Source organism: Melospiza melodia, chromosome 15 (assembly GCF_035770615.1).
Source record: "Melospiza melodia melodia isolate bMelMel2 chromosome 15, bMelMel2.pri, whole genome shotgun sequence".
In the NCBI taxonomy this organism is placed as follows: Eukaryota; Metazoa; Chordata; class Aves; order Passeriformes; family Passerellidae; genus Melospiza; species Melospiza melodia.
In genome coordinates this window covers 6,018,016-6,034,292 of record NC_086208.1, presented here as the reverse complement: position 1 = coordinate 6,034,292, position 16,277 = coordinate 6,018,016, and the positions used below count along the sequence as shown (strand labels likewise).

The 16,277-nt window shown below is 39.3% G+C and overlaps 1 protein-coding gene across 6 annotated transcripts in view; it reads left to right on the top strand.

Annotated features, from left to right (window-relative positions):
* TJP1 (tight junction protein 1) overlaps positions 1 to 4,160 on the top strand; it is a 156,510-nt gene extending 152,350 nt beyond the window's left edge. For all 6 annotated transcript variants that reach the window (XM_063169551.1, XM_063169550.1, XM_063169554.1 and 3 more), the window contains one exon: positions 2,571 to 4,160. In XM_063169551.1, the coding sequence (XP_063025621.1) occupies positions 2,571 to 2,665 (95 nt within the window). In that variant the 3' untranslated portion in view covers positions 2,666 to 4,160. The remainder of the gene's footprint in view (positions 1 to 2,570) is intronic.
* The last annotated feature ends 12,117 nt before the right edge of the window (positions 4,161 to 16,277 follow it).

Here is a 16,277-nt window from a genome sequence, read left to right as displayed (position 1 = left end):
ATGTATTGACTGGAATTGTCAGTGAGGAGCCTAATTGAGAATTCTGGGCAAGTTTCAAGCAATTTCATGAAACGGCTGTGAGGTTACAGAGATTTAAAAAGGAATGTTTGCACATCTGGGGAAAAAGTCTTAAGATTTTATTCAGCTACTTTCAAAATTTATGGTGGAAGATTCAAGTCATTAATGTGCACATGTGATCTGAGTACTGAGTGAAAAATGTATTTCTGTATACAGCATTTAAGCCACCATGTACACATATCCTCTGTCACTAATGTATCTATCACTGTCAACACCAAAGCACTGATGCTTTGAAAGACTAAAGCATCAATCCCCTTCATGGGGAATCAATAATCTAGAGGTATTAATGGCAATAATTTTTAGTTGTTTTTTATAAGCTACTCTATGCATGTGTTGCATGCATCTATTTAACAATGTGTGTATACATGGCCGTGATAAAACACGGGCTCATAAACAATAGGGTCCCAAAAGATATGACAACTATGTACAAAACCAACACAGCACTTCCTTTGTAACTAATAGCACCTGTTCATGAACTTACTTGAAGTGAAGGGAGAGGACTCAAATGATCTAAACAATAACTGAAGTTACTGAGACATTTTCCTCCCTTTCCAAAGTGGGATGTGTGTGTGCGTGCATGTGTGGGTGAAAGCAAGAGCGTGTATATTTAAACCCTAACACTTTCTGTACTGTAAATATAACACCACATTCTGTTAATCTGAAATGGGATGTATATCATAACATTGCTCTTTTGAGACAAACTTAAAAATTAGGCAATTCTGTCTTATGATATGTAAGTAGACCATACTGTGTCTTAAATAAATAATTGTTTTCTCTCTTTCTAAATTAGTTGGTTATGGGACTCTGATTCTTGGGGTGGCTTTATTATAACAATTTATACATTTCTGGGGTTTTTCTCTCTTCAGTCGTCTGCTCTACCTCATCTTTTCTCAATGTATCCATGTTCTGTCCTAAAAGTGACATTCATTTGCACTTACTAACATCCTTTCTGCCACATTTAAGCCTCATACATTGGTATTTTACTGTCAAACTCCTGCAAAAGCTTAACTGATTCTGGTATTAAAGCTGACTGGGAAAAAAAATTGCCTTTTATGGCCACATTGATTAGAACATAAAAAATACTGAGTGATCTCTTTATTTTCCTTTTGAAAGCAGTTGTATGGGAAAATATGGGAATAACATCCTCAATAGCTATGTATACTTACTATGGATTTAGAAGGAAAGGTTGGAAACAAGTCTGCCTGTCTCATGTGCAAGACTAGGACCCGACCGTCTTACAGTCCTGTTCTGCCCTTTTAATACATTTGGTCATATGAGTTTGGAATGCAATTTCCTCAGTCTATAAGAGGAAAAATTCTCCACCATTATTGAGGTTTTTGACGGAAATAAGCAGTCTCAGCTGGTTGCAGTAAATTTGTTTGTGTTCTCTGACTGTACACTGGCCACTTCTATTCTTTGTCACTACGTTAGATGTTGCCATCACTCAGTGCATTGTGTACTTCATTTTGTTTTCATGAGTTCAAGAAAATTATGTGGAATTTGTATTATTCTCACTTAATACTGAGGTCTCAGGTGTGTGACTGGGTTCTCTAGCTTGTTATAATTTCTCCTCAAGGCAGATGTATTTGGCCAAGCTATTTAATGTCATATATCTGAAAGGCTGAAGAGAACTTCAGTGCATTTTCCACTTTCTACCATAGTGGGATAGTCACACCTTTTGTGTAGTGGCAACAATTGGTAGTGATTGTAGGTGGGTAAATGAAGAATACTGTCTCCACTTGAGAGACAATTGACTGTGGTGAGGGAGTGTAACCTTTGGTCTGGTGAGATGGCAGCTGATGACCTGCTGTAACAGATTCTTACCCAGAACCTTTGATCATGAGTAGATCAGCTCTGTTGTAAAGATTTTTATGTACCAGTTAACTTGGAATACTTTTAGTATTTCAGGCTTTTAAACATATACTGGATGTAGCTGCGAAATGACTACAATCCTGTCTACAATTATTTTCATCATAGAAAATAAAACTACCAATGTGTCATAGTGCTTAGTTACAACATGACTTCTGATTTGCCTCATCTGTGCTCAGAACTGTCTCAAGACACTTCAAATGCATCTTGCCCACATTAGCTTCTAAAATTTCTTTTTTTCTTTCTTTTTACTTTTTTTTGTCAATGGCAGTTTAGGAAGGAAGCAGTGAACACCTGATTCACTGTTAGTAAGTCTCAAATGGAAAGCACTGTGTTGGTGCTGTAGAGTAGTATATTTACCAGTTCCTAAATGCCACAGCATATGTTTTGAATAACTGACCTTATCCTGTGTGATGAAAATGAAGGGATATTTTTTATTAAGAACATGCAAACTGCAGGGTTTTTAAACCATCAGACAAAACAGGAACAAAGAAAAAAACCAAAAAACCAAAAGAGGTGTTGCTTCAGAACTTAAAAGCTCCTGTCCAAAAGCTTGGTTGTTTCAAGATGTGCACTGTGTGACAGCAGATACTAAACACCAGCATTGTGTTTTCCTCCCACAGGTGACCCCAAAACCTGGCAGAACAAGTCTCTTCCCGGGGATCCAAACTATCTTGTTGGAGCAAACTGTGTCTCAGTCCTAATTGACCACTTCTAAATATTAAGTTAGCTGACTGAGTAAATAATATGAAACTGAGATGGACCTTACATATAAACTGAACCACTCTATCAAGTATTAACTGTTCTATAAGTGATAATGGATCTTAGTGTTTAAGCATCTTGCTTTAACTAACAATGAATTAGCAAGTACACTCTTTGAACCATGGTCACAATACATGCCACAAGCAGGGAGTGTACAGGGGAACAAGGTGGGGTTTTGCAGGTTCTGTATGCTTTGGTTTGGTTGTTCTTTTGTGTTGGGTTTTTTGTTTCTTTTTTGTTGTTTCTTTTTTTTTTCTTTGTTAAAGGACACTACTAGTATTTTGTTGTTATCTGAAAGTACCAATGAAACTATACACAGAGGAACTAAATTTGTTTCATACTCCAGTGTCAAAACCACAGATTTTCGCCTGCATTTTTGCAACTGTGTGTTTTTAACTCACAAGACTACCTTTTGGTCTCTGGTTTTTAAATGACTTTTGGTGTACATGTCCAAGGAAATGGCAGTCAGCTTGGGGTAGCACAGTTTAGATGTTTTCCTCTGCTGAGAGGTAATGCAAACACATCTACGTGCTGTGTATGGAAACATTGTCCTGAGAACAGGGGGGAGGGGGAAAAGCATGTGGGATGACTATGGTTCAGATGCCTCTGTGGATTTGTAAATTAACCACATTATTACAGACCTATTAACCAGCAGGGATGCCTTACCCTCATGTTTTTAATAGTCTTAGCTCTCATAGTTCTCTGTATTAAGTTTGTATGGCTTTTGTGCTTACTTAGGTATTATATCATGAGAGACTGGGGTGGGGGGGAACAACAACAAAAAAATTGTGAGTTTGGTTTAGAGAAAGAGCGTTGTTTGTGTTCATCAGCCAGAAGAGAACCAGAAGAAAATGATGGTATGTTTTCTGCTATGCATTTGAAAATTTATAGATGTTATAGACCGCTTGTATATAATGCGTGCATACCACTTTTGTTTTTGGTTTGTAAATTAACTTTTATAAGCTTTACCTTTTTATATATATAAATATATATAAAAACAAACGAAGTTTCTTAAGGATATCTTTGTATTCTCATACCTTTTGAGCCTTGAACTTTGACATCTGCAGCAATAAAGCAGCATTTCTACAATATACGAACGAGGACATTTTTTAAAAATGCACAAAGTTGTTACCTTTTAAAGTGCTGCATTTAAAGAATATAACTCGGAATTCTCTACTTTGATTAAATTCTTGAAAAGTATCCCTACTGTAATTTGTCATAAGGATGCTGTACTATGTGCCCTGAAATGTATTTTTTTACTAATAGACAATTTATTACGGCACAATGGCACTACTACTGTTTAGATAATATACCACTGCATTCTGTTAATGAGTTATTAGCTATTCAGGTGTGGCTGATTTTTTTTTTCTCTGCAGTTATTAAAATTACACGTTTCTAAATATACAGAATAAAACCGTTTTTAAAATAATAAAGATGATTGTAGTACCTTATTATTTCTGAAATGCATTTATGTGTACCTAACAGTTTTGATTTTATTTTTTCTGTGTAAGTAGACAGCTGGATTCTGCCATATGTTCATATGTGTAGTAGGAGTCCTTTGTGGAGTGAGTTGGAGCTATCTACAGCAAGCAGGGCTTCTGAAATGATCAACTCCAGTGTGGATCCATTGGAATTGCTCAGTACAGCTAGGAGGGGTAGATTTCTCTCCTGGCTCATTGTGGTGGGCTAGTTTACCTGTGACACCTAATCTTCCAAAAATCTAGGTAGTGTTCTAGCATGCAGATTTACACATAGTATAGCTCTACTATTTTAAAGTTATTCCTACAGAATCCCATTACCTGTTTGGAGTATTCCATGGCTAACTAGTCATTCTATCTAGTCATTCTAACTAGTCATTCTATCAGGGAAAACAAATTCTAAAAGATTTTTTTTAAATACTGGGAAGCAATGCATAAACCCCGATGTTTACTTTCTGTACTTTTACTTACAAGTAAGTTTTGTTTCTCAGGCATGACTTAGCCCAGAAGATGCACTTACTATTGTTCCTGTTCTTCCTCATGGCTTATCTCACTCATAGCAGAGCATGAGACTGGACTTGGCCTAGGGTAAGCACTACTTGGCCAGACAAAAACATCAGTGCTATCAACAGTGATGTAATGGAGTTCAAAGCACAGTACTACCTACTAAGAAGTTTGTGTCTATCCCAGCCAAAAGCAGGACCACGTGAAACACTACAGAAGGAGTCAGTCACACTTGAGGCACCCTGGCATTACCCTGCATGGATGTGGTGTTATTTGTGTCCTGGGCATCGTGAGTGTGCTGTAGGGTGTAACTGTCCTGTGGTGATTCTACTGTAGTGACCCAGATTACATCTTCCTGCTCTTCTGTTTTTAAAGAGCATAGGGTTATGCCTTTCTGTCAAAATGAAAAAAACCAAAACAACCCAGCTTTTGCTCTGTTGTTGTTTCATAAGTGGGATGAGAAACTGATGCTGTTCAAAAATGTGGCAGTTCTATACTGCAAAGCAGCCTGTTGGGGAAATTGTCCTTTGCTGTCTGCCTGTGACAAGGTTTGTCCAAGTATCTAATGGGAGCCATGTGCATACCTTCTTTCATTTTAAATCCCATTATTTTGGGTTAAAACATGGCCAGTGAGAATAACTAGGCTAAAATAACACATTTATTTTAAAATAATAGTGGTTTTGAAATCTTTATCCTTGCAACTGGTTGCATTCCTTATATATTTTATATAGGCTAGGCTCTGCAGGAGGTAAGTTTTAATACTGTTTCTATTTACTGTTTTATGTGAAGCTCAAAAACTACATCTCTCAATTCTTCCTATTTGTCTCAGTGATGTCCTGGTCAGCTTTGACCCTGCAAATTGTACAGAAGTGTTAAAAATGTCAATCTCAAGTCTTGTGTTCATTTTAAAAATGGGCCTTCGGTGTTGGAAACAGACAGGGGATACAGAATTGCTGTTCCTCTCTGATTTCGGTTTTTGGTAAAAATATTTTTATTATTATTATTTTGATTTTCCCAATAAAAGTAGCAGTACATATTCAGTGATACATACACAGTTACATCTGTAAAAGTAATCTATTCTTACCAGCCTGGGTTAGGTGAAGCAATTCAGCAGTGGTAGGGTATGGCTGAAGATTGTCTGCTGCAATGAAACCTGGAATATGTGATGGAAATTAAAGCCATGTGGCTTTGGAGAACAGAGGCTGGTAAGCATATGTGAAAAATGTGTTCTTAGTGTCTCAGTCACCTGAGGAATGCATTTGTAGAAGCCTTGCTGAGTGCTGTGGTGGTCTGGGTACGTATGGACTTCACTGGCTACTGGCTCCATCCATTGGCAATATCAAATGGTTGGGTAAAAATGTCTTTGATTATCTCCAAACTGTAAGCAAGGATCTGAGAATAAATACACTTAGTATTACATTGTCTTTACAGTATTCTGCACCACTTGTCTGTTTTGTACAAAAGTTGATGAGCACAGTAGATAGGCTGTGAGAATAAATGACAGCCTGTTAAGGTAAGTGCTGGTTGAAAACACTTTTGTTAAGGTATTAGTTTCTAAATTATATTAAAAATAAGCAATATTTTCTCAGTAAAATTGTGGCCTACTTCCCTTTCAGCTTTGGGGCTTAGAATTTGGGGGAAGATCTACAAGATAAAGGCTGTAGAATTTAAGGAAAATGAGATCAGGTATTTAGTCTGATAGGTTCTTTTATATCTTTGCATACTAATGGTGATACGAAATTATATACATTTAAAAGCCTTGCCAAAGATTTAGATAATTTTTGCCAGAGTGAAACCTGACATTGAAAATTATTTCTTGTAGAAAGAAGATGAGGAGAAGGATTTTGCTAGAAGGATCATTCATAATACAGAGCCTGATAAAGAACTTCCAGTATAGGTGGTGTAATAGTGAAACTGACTGCAGTCATTTCCCTCCTAATTATACATGTCATTCCTGAATTAATGGCCAAATATTTCACATTGCAAAATAAAAAAGGTAAGATAGAATTAACTACATTGGTGATACAGAAATTTACATATTTGTTAACCGAAGTAGCATGTTAGTAAAGCAGTACATTGGGGAGATAGTTTAGTGCTCAAGAAATAGTTGCTTAAAATTAAGATTTGTGCTAATTGTTGTCAGCTTGTCTTGTCTAAAAGCTGTGTAAAGGCACAAGATATATCCAGATGCAAACCTTACTGTATAGGAAATAATGCTCTGAAATGAGCTACATAAACAATAACCTGCTGCCCCTGCAGAACAACCAGAGCTGAGGAGTTGCAGCCCTTTTTCCTGACCAGCAGTGGCAGTCCCACTGGTGCTGCCAGGATTGGAACCACTTTTAAAATTTCTATCAGCTGCACACTGAAGGTTTTCATAGCCCTTCATGTGTCTGCTGAGAATGCAGGAGTGATGAGAGTGGGCTTGCCTATCTTCCAGATACATTTCATATACAGACTTTCATTTTTTCTTAATAATTGACATCTTCATGGTTCTAGGCAGTTTTGAGAAGGCAATTCAGACATAAGCTATTGCAGTAATATCTATGCAGCTGTGTCAGTCTCACTGAAATGAAGCTTACTCATCCCCCAGCCTCTCATCCATATGTGGGACTTGCTGGTATAGAAGCCTCTGGGGTTGCTTTGGTTTCAAGAGACTGGAGACTTGTTTTCTATTCTGGTGGCATTTAAATATAATTTCCATAAATTAAATTTCCATTATTTAATGGGTGTAAATGGTATGGACTCTTGGCCTGTGATGGTAACAGCTGCCCAGTTTTAAGCCATGCCAGTAAGAGGAGAGAGTTTTTCACAAATGCTGAAAACTATCACTGAGCAGGGAGAGTTTGCTGGGAGCCCATAAAGCTGCTGCTGCTGCAGTGTTCTATTTAACAACGCTCCAACTCCAAAAAACACAGCAGAGTTCCTGGAGGATGTATTTTCTGATGAATTTGTCTGTAGGATGCAGAAGTGTCTCCCCGCAGTGAAGGTGAGGGAGGCATTGCTCTGGGGAGAAGGAGCTCAAAATTTCTTCCTGCAGTGTGAGAGTAGGTGATGAGCAAGCAGAGTCTGTTCACAAAGGTGTAAAACCTTTTATTTAAGTCAATAGCAAGCTCTGTTCTGACATACCCATAACTTTAAACATGTTTTCTGTTTCTCCTTTTGTTTGATAGGATGGTTAGAAGTTTGCTGATGCTCTTGCTCTTCTGGTCTATAGGCAGTACTCTAAAGTGTAGCATGGTAGGTAGTGAGCTGTGATGCCAGCATGCTTTGAACTACTCTGTGTGTGGTTTTCAAAGCACTTAATTCTGAGGAAATTCAGTATTACTTTTCATTTCTAGATGTGATCCTTGTTTTTTTTAATATCAAAAATAAAAAACACCTTGCTGAGGCTTTCTAGTGATCAAGCCATGTACAGGAAATACACCGTAATGTCATGCAAAAATACCTGCATGTAGTTCAGGCCAAAATGTGATAAAAAAGGAGATGGAGGTTTGCAAGTCCTTGTGTGCATTGGTGCTTCAGTTCTCCTATTTTAAGAGAAAAAGTCATAGGCAAGTGGTTTTACACTGGTAGAAACTGTCCCTAAGAACCACTCTAAAAACCGCCAAGGAAACAGAAAATGTGTCTGAATATAAATAAGTGAAAACTAGAAAACTATTCTACCTATCCAGTGAATCTTATCAGTCTGGTTTTATGTATATGCACATACAGACCTGCCACTACTGCAAAGTCTGAGCTCTGCAGGTAACAGGGGGTGTGCTTGTGTATCTAAGTCTTGTTCCCCTCCCATAGGATCCATTGGACATTCTAGGGTGGTCAGAATGCATATCTGCCACAGATCTTGGTACACTTTGAACTTTTACTGGATTTTCATAGCAGTTGGGAATAGTTTTACCATATGGTCTTGAGGGTTGTTGATCACATTATAATGCTACTGTGTATGTAATTGGACTACTCTTGGCAAACAGGAAAAACAAAGATAATCACCTGTTTGTGAACAAAAAAGCACTTCTTAAAATAAGAAGTTTGCTTTCTCATACTGTGAAAGAAAATGAATATATAATTAAAACCACTCCAGTTGAAAAGGAGTGATTCAGATCAGCAATTAGTGTTAAGATTCCCTTTGTGCAGGCTTCTGCACAATGAGAGCTCCATCAGAGCTGCTGTGCAGTGTATCCATAACACAGATTGGCTAATCCGAAATCCCACTTCACTTTTGACAGCCTCTTGCCGCTCCTTTTGATTTATCACCCTTAATACTGCCAAGTGCTACTGGGTTTGTCCGCAGGCCCGAGGAGCTGCGGCACCTTTGAGCTCACATGTGAGTGAGAACAGCAACCACTGGGGGGGAGTGGTGCCTAAGGAACAGCTCCGTGCCGAGCTGCGGGCGCCGGGGCTGCGGGCAGCCCTGCCCTGCCCTGCCCTGCCCTGCCCTGCTCCGAGCGCTGGGCTCCAAGGAACTGCTTCTGTCACGGGGAAGGCGACATCAGGGCGCAGCCTCAGGTGTCTCAGCCGGCATTTTAAACTGCTGTCACCTCTAAACAAGGGGCATTCTGGCCTGAACTCCATGTAGGTAGCCGAGGGGAAGATGTTCAGAGTATTAGTTCAGTCATCAGAAAGCCTGGCATGGCTTCAGTGGTGTGGCACTGGGGAGCCAGAGCTGCTCATACAGCTGCACGATGGCCATGTGCCCTTCAGTGTTAAGGACTCTGGCAGAAATAGTTCTTTATCATGTTCCTTCTGCAAAACAGATTGGTTTAAGATTTTTTTGAGACTTGCTGCTGCTTTCAGAAAACAGGAGCTGCTTGAAGGCTGCTTTTGTAGTTACAAAACAGATGTTTTTTAGAAAGCTGTGAAAGCAAAGAGACAGTATGGTATTTGCAGGGAATGCCCCCACGAAGGCAGGAATGATACATCTGACTCGATGTTCTCAGAACGCAAATTTATTACTTTATAATAATAGAATGCTATACTAACTATACTAAAGAATACAGAAAGGATATTTACTGAATGCTAAAAACATAATTGTGAAAACTTGTGACTCTTTCCAGAGTCTCAACACACCTTGGCCCTGATTGGCTCAAGTGTTAACTCACACCAGAGTCCAATGAAACAATCACCTGTGGGTAAACAACCTCCAAACACATTCCATACAGGAGAAGCAAATGAGAGAAGAATTGTTTTTCTCTGAGGCCTCTCAGCTTCCCAGGAGAAAAATCCTGGGCAAAGGGATTTTTCCAGAGAATGTGAATGCCACAGCACAGTGCAACAGGAATCTCCACCTCACTGTGGCCTCACTGTGCCATCTCACTTTGCTACAGCACCGTATTTTCTGCCTTTATCATTTTTCCAGGGCTGTGGGTTTTCTTTATGAGCTAATAAACTGAAGGGGAAAATGCCAGAAGGATGCTCTGATGTAATATACCCAGCAAGAGATTATAGACTTTTATAGACTTTTTTAGTCTGCAGTTAATTTATTTTTCATGTTCTCTTTGCATAAACTGTTATCTCTTTCAAACCAAATTGCAAACAAGCCTTAGGAAAGAATTCAGTGTAGTACAGAGTAATTTCCTAAAGAACAGTCTATGTAAACTACTGCTAGGGTATTTTTTACCATCTCAAAATGGTTTTTCCGTAGCAGTGTGATGTCTGTATAACAGTCTGGATGGTCTAATCTGGATAAAAATCTAAAATAAATGAGTTTTCTAGGTCTTGAGGTTTTTTCCAAACCTTTTTTCTTCAGGAGGAGGAGATGACTTTGTGCTATTGGAATATATAATAAAATTCATGTTTAGGCTGTTGGGTGATTATGTGTATGGAGTTATGAAAATGAAATTTTGAAAAGCCTTCCCAGCATTTGAGACCTTCACTCTAAATGGATGGCTCATTAGTAAGCCCATTTTAATTCCTTGCTTTCTTAATTGTCATGAGAAAGTAGTTATTTTGAGTATAGATAATAATTTTTCTATTAACAAAATAGAAGTTAAATGCCAAATGTTCTATGAATACCTTCATGTAACTTGATAGACTTTGGAAAAATCTGCATGAAATGTTAAAAAAAAAATTTAAAAAAAAATTTAATCCAAGAAGATCAAAGATTTACTTATCTCTAGTTTTCTGACAAAATGTACTAATTTTGGGTGGTGAGATCTTGCAGCAATCACAGCTGAGTAAGAAATTTCTTTCTGTTAAGTAAAAAAATTGATGTTCCAAAAATGTTTCTGGTCTTGAATATGAACAGATATTTTAAGGGTTTAGTGAGGCAATGAAATCCAGGGATCCATCTGTGCATCATTTTATTCTTAGTGAATGTTAAGTTCTAAAAATACATAGGAAGGGATGCTGGGGTTGTGCTGCAGAGTTATGTAAGGATAAATATAACCATGTAGAATACTATTAACTATGTAGAATAGTATTTGCTTATGGCTTGTGCAGAATTCCAGAATGTTATGCCCCTGTGTTTACAGGCATGGCATTTGCTGAGTAATTTTGTTTAGATGCTTATTTTGCATTAAGAGCAGCCATTTTGGGACCAGTGAGTAAGGAGAGAGACCCAAAAGAAAGGTGGTGCAAGTAATTTCATTCATTCAGTATGTCTTGATAAATAATGAACTGAAATATAAAGTGACTCTTCATAGTAAAACTTTAAATTTGTGGACAAGTTTTCTTAGGTGAATCACTTAACATGTAACTACAGGTAATTAAGGAGAAGAAAATAATTCCACGACAAAGTTACCTCCAAAACCTCCACAATCAGTCCAGGTCTCATACGTAGTAGCAGCTCAGGGATTTCTTCAGTGTCAGTTCAAATATGCTTCCAGGAACATGCTCAATGTATTTGGGAAAGGAGAAGCAAATTGAAAAGAGATGGATCAAAATTGGGTCTTTTACAGTCATAACTCTTGTAGTGCTGCTCAGCTGCACTGTAGCTGAATGCAGGGCTAATGGAGTTAATGCAGAAGTGAAACCAGATTAACTTTCAATCCAAGTAATAGCAGTTGCAATCCATACCTTTATTCAACATCTTAATTTATTTTTAGTGCACATTGTTTGTGATTCTGTTGTAGAAATGATGTTTTCCTCAGCACTAACAGAAGCCAAATTGCTGTGGTAAAATAAAGTTGCACTGTGGGTACGTGGCCTCATGGAATGCTTTGTGTCGCTTCACTCTTTGGTGCTGTACTGGGGCATGTGGAAACCTCCCTGCTCTGCTGTGTGCTGAGCACCTTGAGAAGGTCTTGGCACTGAGATTCACTGAGATTCACTCCCATTCTGGCAGTGTGCCCTTCAGCAAAGGCATCTGCAGTGCTCTCCTGGGCTCCATGAGGCAAACCACTGCCAGCTGCTCCAGGAGGGAATCCTGCCCCTTGGCTCAGCACTGCTCAGCCTGGAGCTCTCTGTTCACTCCTGGCTCCTCAGGCCAGGGAAAGTGTGGATGTGTTGGAGAGGAGCCAAAAGCCACAGAGATGGTGAAGGGCTGGGGCAGCTCTACAATGAGTGAAGGCTGAGAAAACTGGGCCAGTTTAGCCTGCAGGGGAGAAGGCTTGGAGGGGTTCTTTTGTTTGTAATATGTGCAGGAAGCAATTACAACAAGGAAGGGTGCAATGAAGTTGGAGCTGGGCTCTTTTCAGTGGGTCCTGAGGCACAACTAGAGAGACAGTGGGCACAGAATGGAACCTAGAGGATTCCTTCTGAACACCACAAACCACTTATTTGCTATGAGATTGCCCCTGGAGGTCATGAACTCTCCATCCTTGGAGTTATTCAAAAGCCATCTGGCTCTGGGTAACCCTGCTTGAACAGTGGAGCTGGACAGGGTGACCTCTGGATGTTCCTTCCACCCTTAACCATCCAAAGACTCTTCTGACCAGACAGCATAACTTCTGTGCCAACTCCAGTGAAGCTGTTCCCTCATTTTTAAGAGTACCAGGTGAGTTCTAATCTATGAACTGCACTGGCCTGCTTATTTATGGAGTATCTGATTGTGTCCAAAAGAAGTGATAAAAATACCATACTTCATAAAGAACATCTAAGACATCAGTGTTGTTTAAAAATTGGTTAAGAAAATATTTAGTTGCTGTTACTCTTTCTCTGCTCTGCTGTCATACTATTTGTGGAAGAAGATGGGAAGCAAATAAGCATAACAGTTCTAACTCAAAATCCCCATGTGTGGTTTCCATATTTTTGCTGTTAATTGAACAAAATGTACTTGTAGCTGTCCATAGCTCTACTTTAATCTAGCTGAATTGTTTGTGTTCAGTGAGGTTTCCTGAATGAAATGGCTGCAAAGTTGCCACAGTGTAGTAGGGATGTTGCTGCTAGTGCTTTTATCCTGTTATGTGATCTTATCATGTAATTCTTTGAAAATTTCACTCTGCAGACATTAATGCTGTGAAGCTTTCCTTGTTTACACAGTATTTGCCATATTTAGAAAGTAAATTAACTCACCTATATTTGGTGCCCAATGTCAAGAAGCATTAAAAGCTTGCAATACTAGAAGTGATCTGGTTTTTGCAGCAGCAGGAGCCCTGCTGCCTGGTCTGTTGTTTTCAGCTGGACAATGCTGTAGTGCCTCTGTCTGCCTTGGAAACCATTGGTTTGGTGCCTGCAAGTAGCAAGGGCACTGTGACACATCCTGGGCTGGGGGACAGGCACAAACAGAACACCCTGGGTCATGCAGGTCTGCAGCTGCTCCAGTCTGTGGAACTTCAAGGTTCAAGCTACAGCTCTGTTCTCTGTGTTCCATTGTTCTTTTCTCACCTCAATAGCTTCTCACTGAACATTCCCAGGAAGGCTTCATGTTTGACAATAAAATCTGTTCTTGCCACCCACTGAACCTTGGAATACCTTTGAAAATAGAATGAGCCTAATGGAAGAGGTAACACTTTTTTCTTACTACAATCTAGAGCCTCCTTTGTCTCAGTTAAATATTTACAACCCATGTTCTATAATTCAGCAGGAAAAGGTTAGAGAATTCAGACATTGGAGTGTTTTGCTGTAGTACTTCTAAGATTCAGCACATGGCAAAAATGATTTTAGCTTCTAGAATATTGCTTTATTTATGAGCTGTCCCTGTCAGGGATGTTAATTAGCACTTTGCTCACAGTGCAAAAGCTGCCAGGCCAGCTGTTGGATGCTGAAGCAACCTATTGATACACAGACCTCCAGACCAGAAACTTTTCCCAGTTGTACGCAGCTAAGATTTAATTTGCCTCTCAGTTTTTGTGGGATTACAATTGTGGACTGTTCAGCTTCAAGTGATGACTGAAGTTGGATTTTATTTGCATTTCTTTAAGAAATAGCTTTCATTCTGATTGAGGAAGTGACTTGTGTTTTCATTTCACTGTTCCCCAGCACTTGGGATGGCAGCTTAGAGCTAATAAATGCTGTAGATGTGTGTTTGTAGCCATCACTCCATTTAAGTGACAGATCCTTCCTAACATGTAATAGGCTGCCCACTGTGTCTGACTAATAATTGTTAATGTGATCCTCTGTTGAAGCAGAGAAAAGCTGCAGCTAGCAATTCGAAATGTGTGTGCACATACTGCTAATCCAGCCTTTGTGTACATGCTGGTGTCGAGTGGTGTAAAATTCACATGATGTGTAAGGAGTCATGGTTTTCAGTAAAAGAAAGGAAAATCAGGCTTTGGGGTTTTTCCTAGTGGTCACAGGAGGGCCCTATAAAGAACATAATAGAGACATTGGGATGCTACCAGAAGTGACTGCAGTAAGGAACTAGAAGTAATATCAACATAATAAATCAAAATAGTTCTTTATCAGCTGAACATGCCAAAAAAAACCACCCCACCCAAAAACCATTCTTCTCTTCTACCTTTTCCAGCCTCAGGTTTCTAACAGGTGTCCAAAACCTACAGCAGTAGCTAGTTTTACTTGACTCAAAATCACACCAAATCCTATTGTGGACCTGGAATATACGTTAGGAACAGGTGGGAAGCAATAGCTGCATTGCCTGAATGTAGCAACTTTTTACTTGTCTAGATTCTACTTCAGCTTTTTAAAATCTGCTCTTAATTTGACATTGCAGTTGGTGAAATTTTCAGCAATTTTGAAACAACAGACTTTTTTGGGAATATCACAGATGAGCCACACTTACTCAAAAGACAAGGACAGTGAAGGCAGCAGAGCGTAAAATGCCAGACTGACGTGGATAAAAGTATTATCATCCATTGCATGTGTGAGTTAAGCAGCTCTGAAATGCTGTGTTGTGGGCACATATGGTGTGAGCTGTGTAATCAAGTTGTTATGCCTGGATGGAGATTGCTTAGGAGAGGAGTGATGGATGGTTGCAAATAAGCTATTGCTTAATAATCCATGCAGTTGTTGAAGGACTCGTGTTGCTCTGGCTTGTGCCTGGCACACACAGCCCCACCTCCCAGCACTTCTGTCCCTGCTGCTCTGGCTACTCCCAGGAATGCTGTGGGAAACAGCAAACCATGCTTAGAACTTCAGCTTGCTGTAAGACACCACAGCAGGGGGAAAACCAGCTCTGAATGACTATGGCAGATATCAGCCAAAAGTGAAGCACTTCTATTTATTATTTGTTTTAAGCATTGCTTCAAAAAGGTTTAAAACATTCTTTGCTGAATCTTCCCCTATTAATGAATCTGCCCTTCCACAGAGAGTCATGAGCTCACCCAAATCTGAAGATAGCAACTTCTGGGAAAGACTAATGTTTTCTATGTGCCATTTAATATGTGTAGGAATTTCAGCTCTTGACTCTTAAAAGTATAATTACTTCATTACCAAATGTAAAAATTATAAACAGGAAATTGTTTCAGCTGTCTGTCAAGGAACCCCAATGTCCAGTAGTCTGTGTAGAGCCCATTAACTCTGCAAACCTGCTGTGTCTAATAAGTGCTGCTTGTGAAGGGCATGTAGGGAAACAGAGTTCAGTAACAAAGACCACAAATTTCCTGCACTTTGTGGCAGTGATCAATTTGGTTTCACGTCCTTCATTAGAGTGTCTTTGAATACACCCTTTCATGTGGAGATGATCAGGAGACTGCTCTGTTGGAAAACTTCCCATCTGTGAAACAGAGTTCATAAGAGGCCCTGAACTTGGCTTGAGCAGGACTGGAGTGGCTGTGCTCTACTGAAATGAGATTGCTCTCTGATGCTTGCCAAGAGGATTTGTTCAAATAACTTTTGCACTTGGGTAGGCTTTTGTATATGTTGTCTTCACCAGGCAGTGTACTTTGTGAGCAGGCTGCTTCCTACTAACTAAATACAGTTAGAAACAGTTCAAATTAAGGAGGGGTAACTTACTGGGTACCATAAAATCAGTTCCTAGGATATTAAAAAGGCTGGTTTGTACTGTGTTTTAGTTAGTGGCAGCCCAAAGCTTTATTATGGTGTTAAGTTTGCTCATCTTCCAATTTTTACTAATATCAGGGTCTTCTCAAAACCCAGGAAATGGGGGAGTTTGGAGTCATTCCAATATATATGGCTTTGGTCCACTGTGTTAACTATGGTTTTTACCCTACACGGTTCCATTGTGTATGGGGCAATCGTTCATTTGTTGCTGTTTTGGATGGAGTATTGCTCATTTGTGGGTATTTTTAA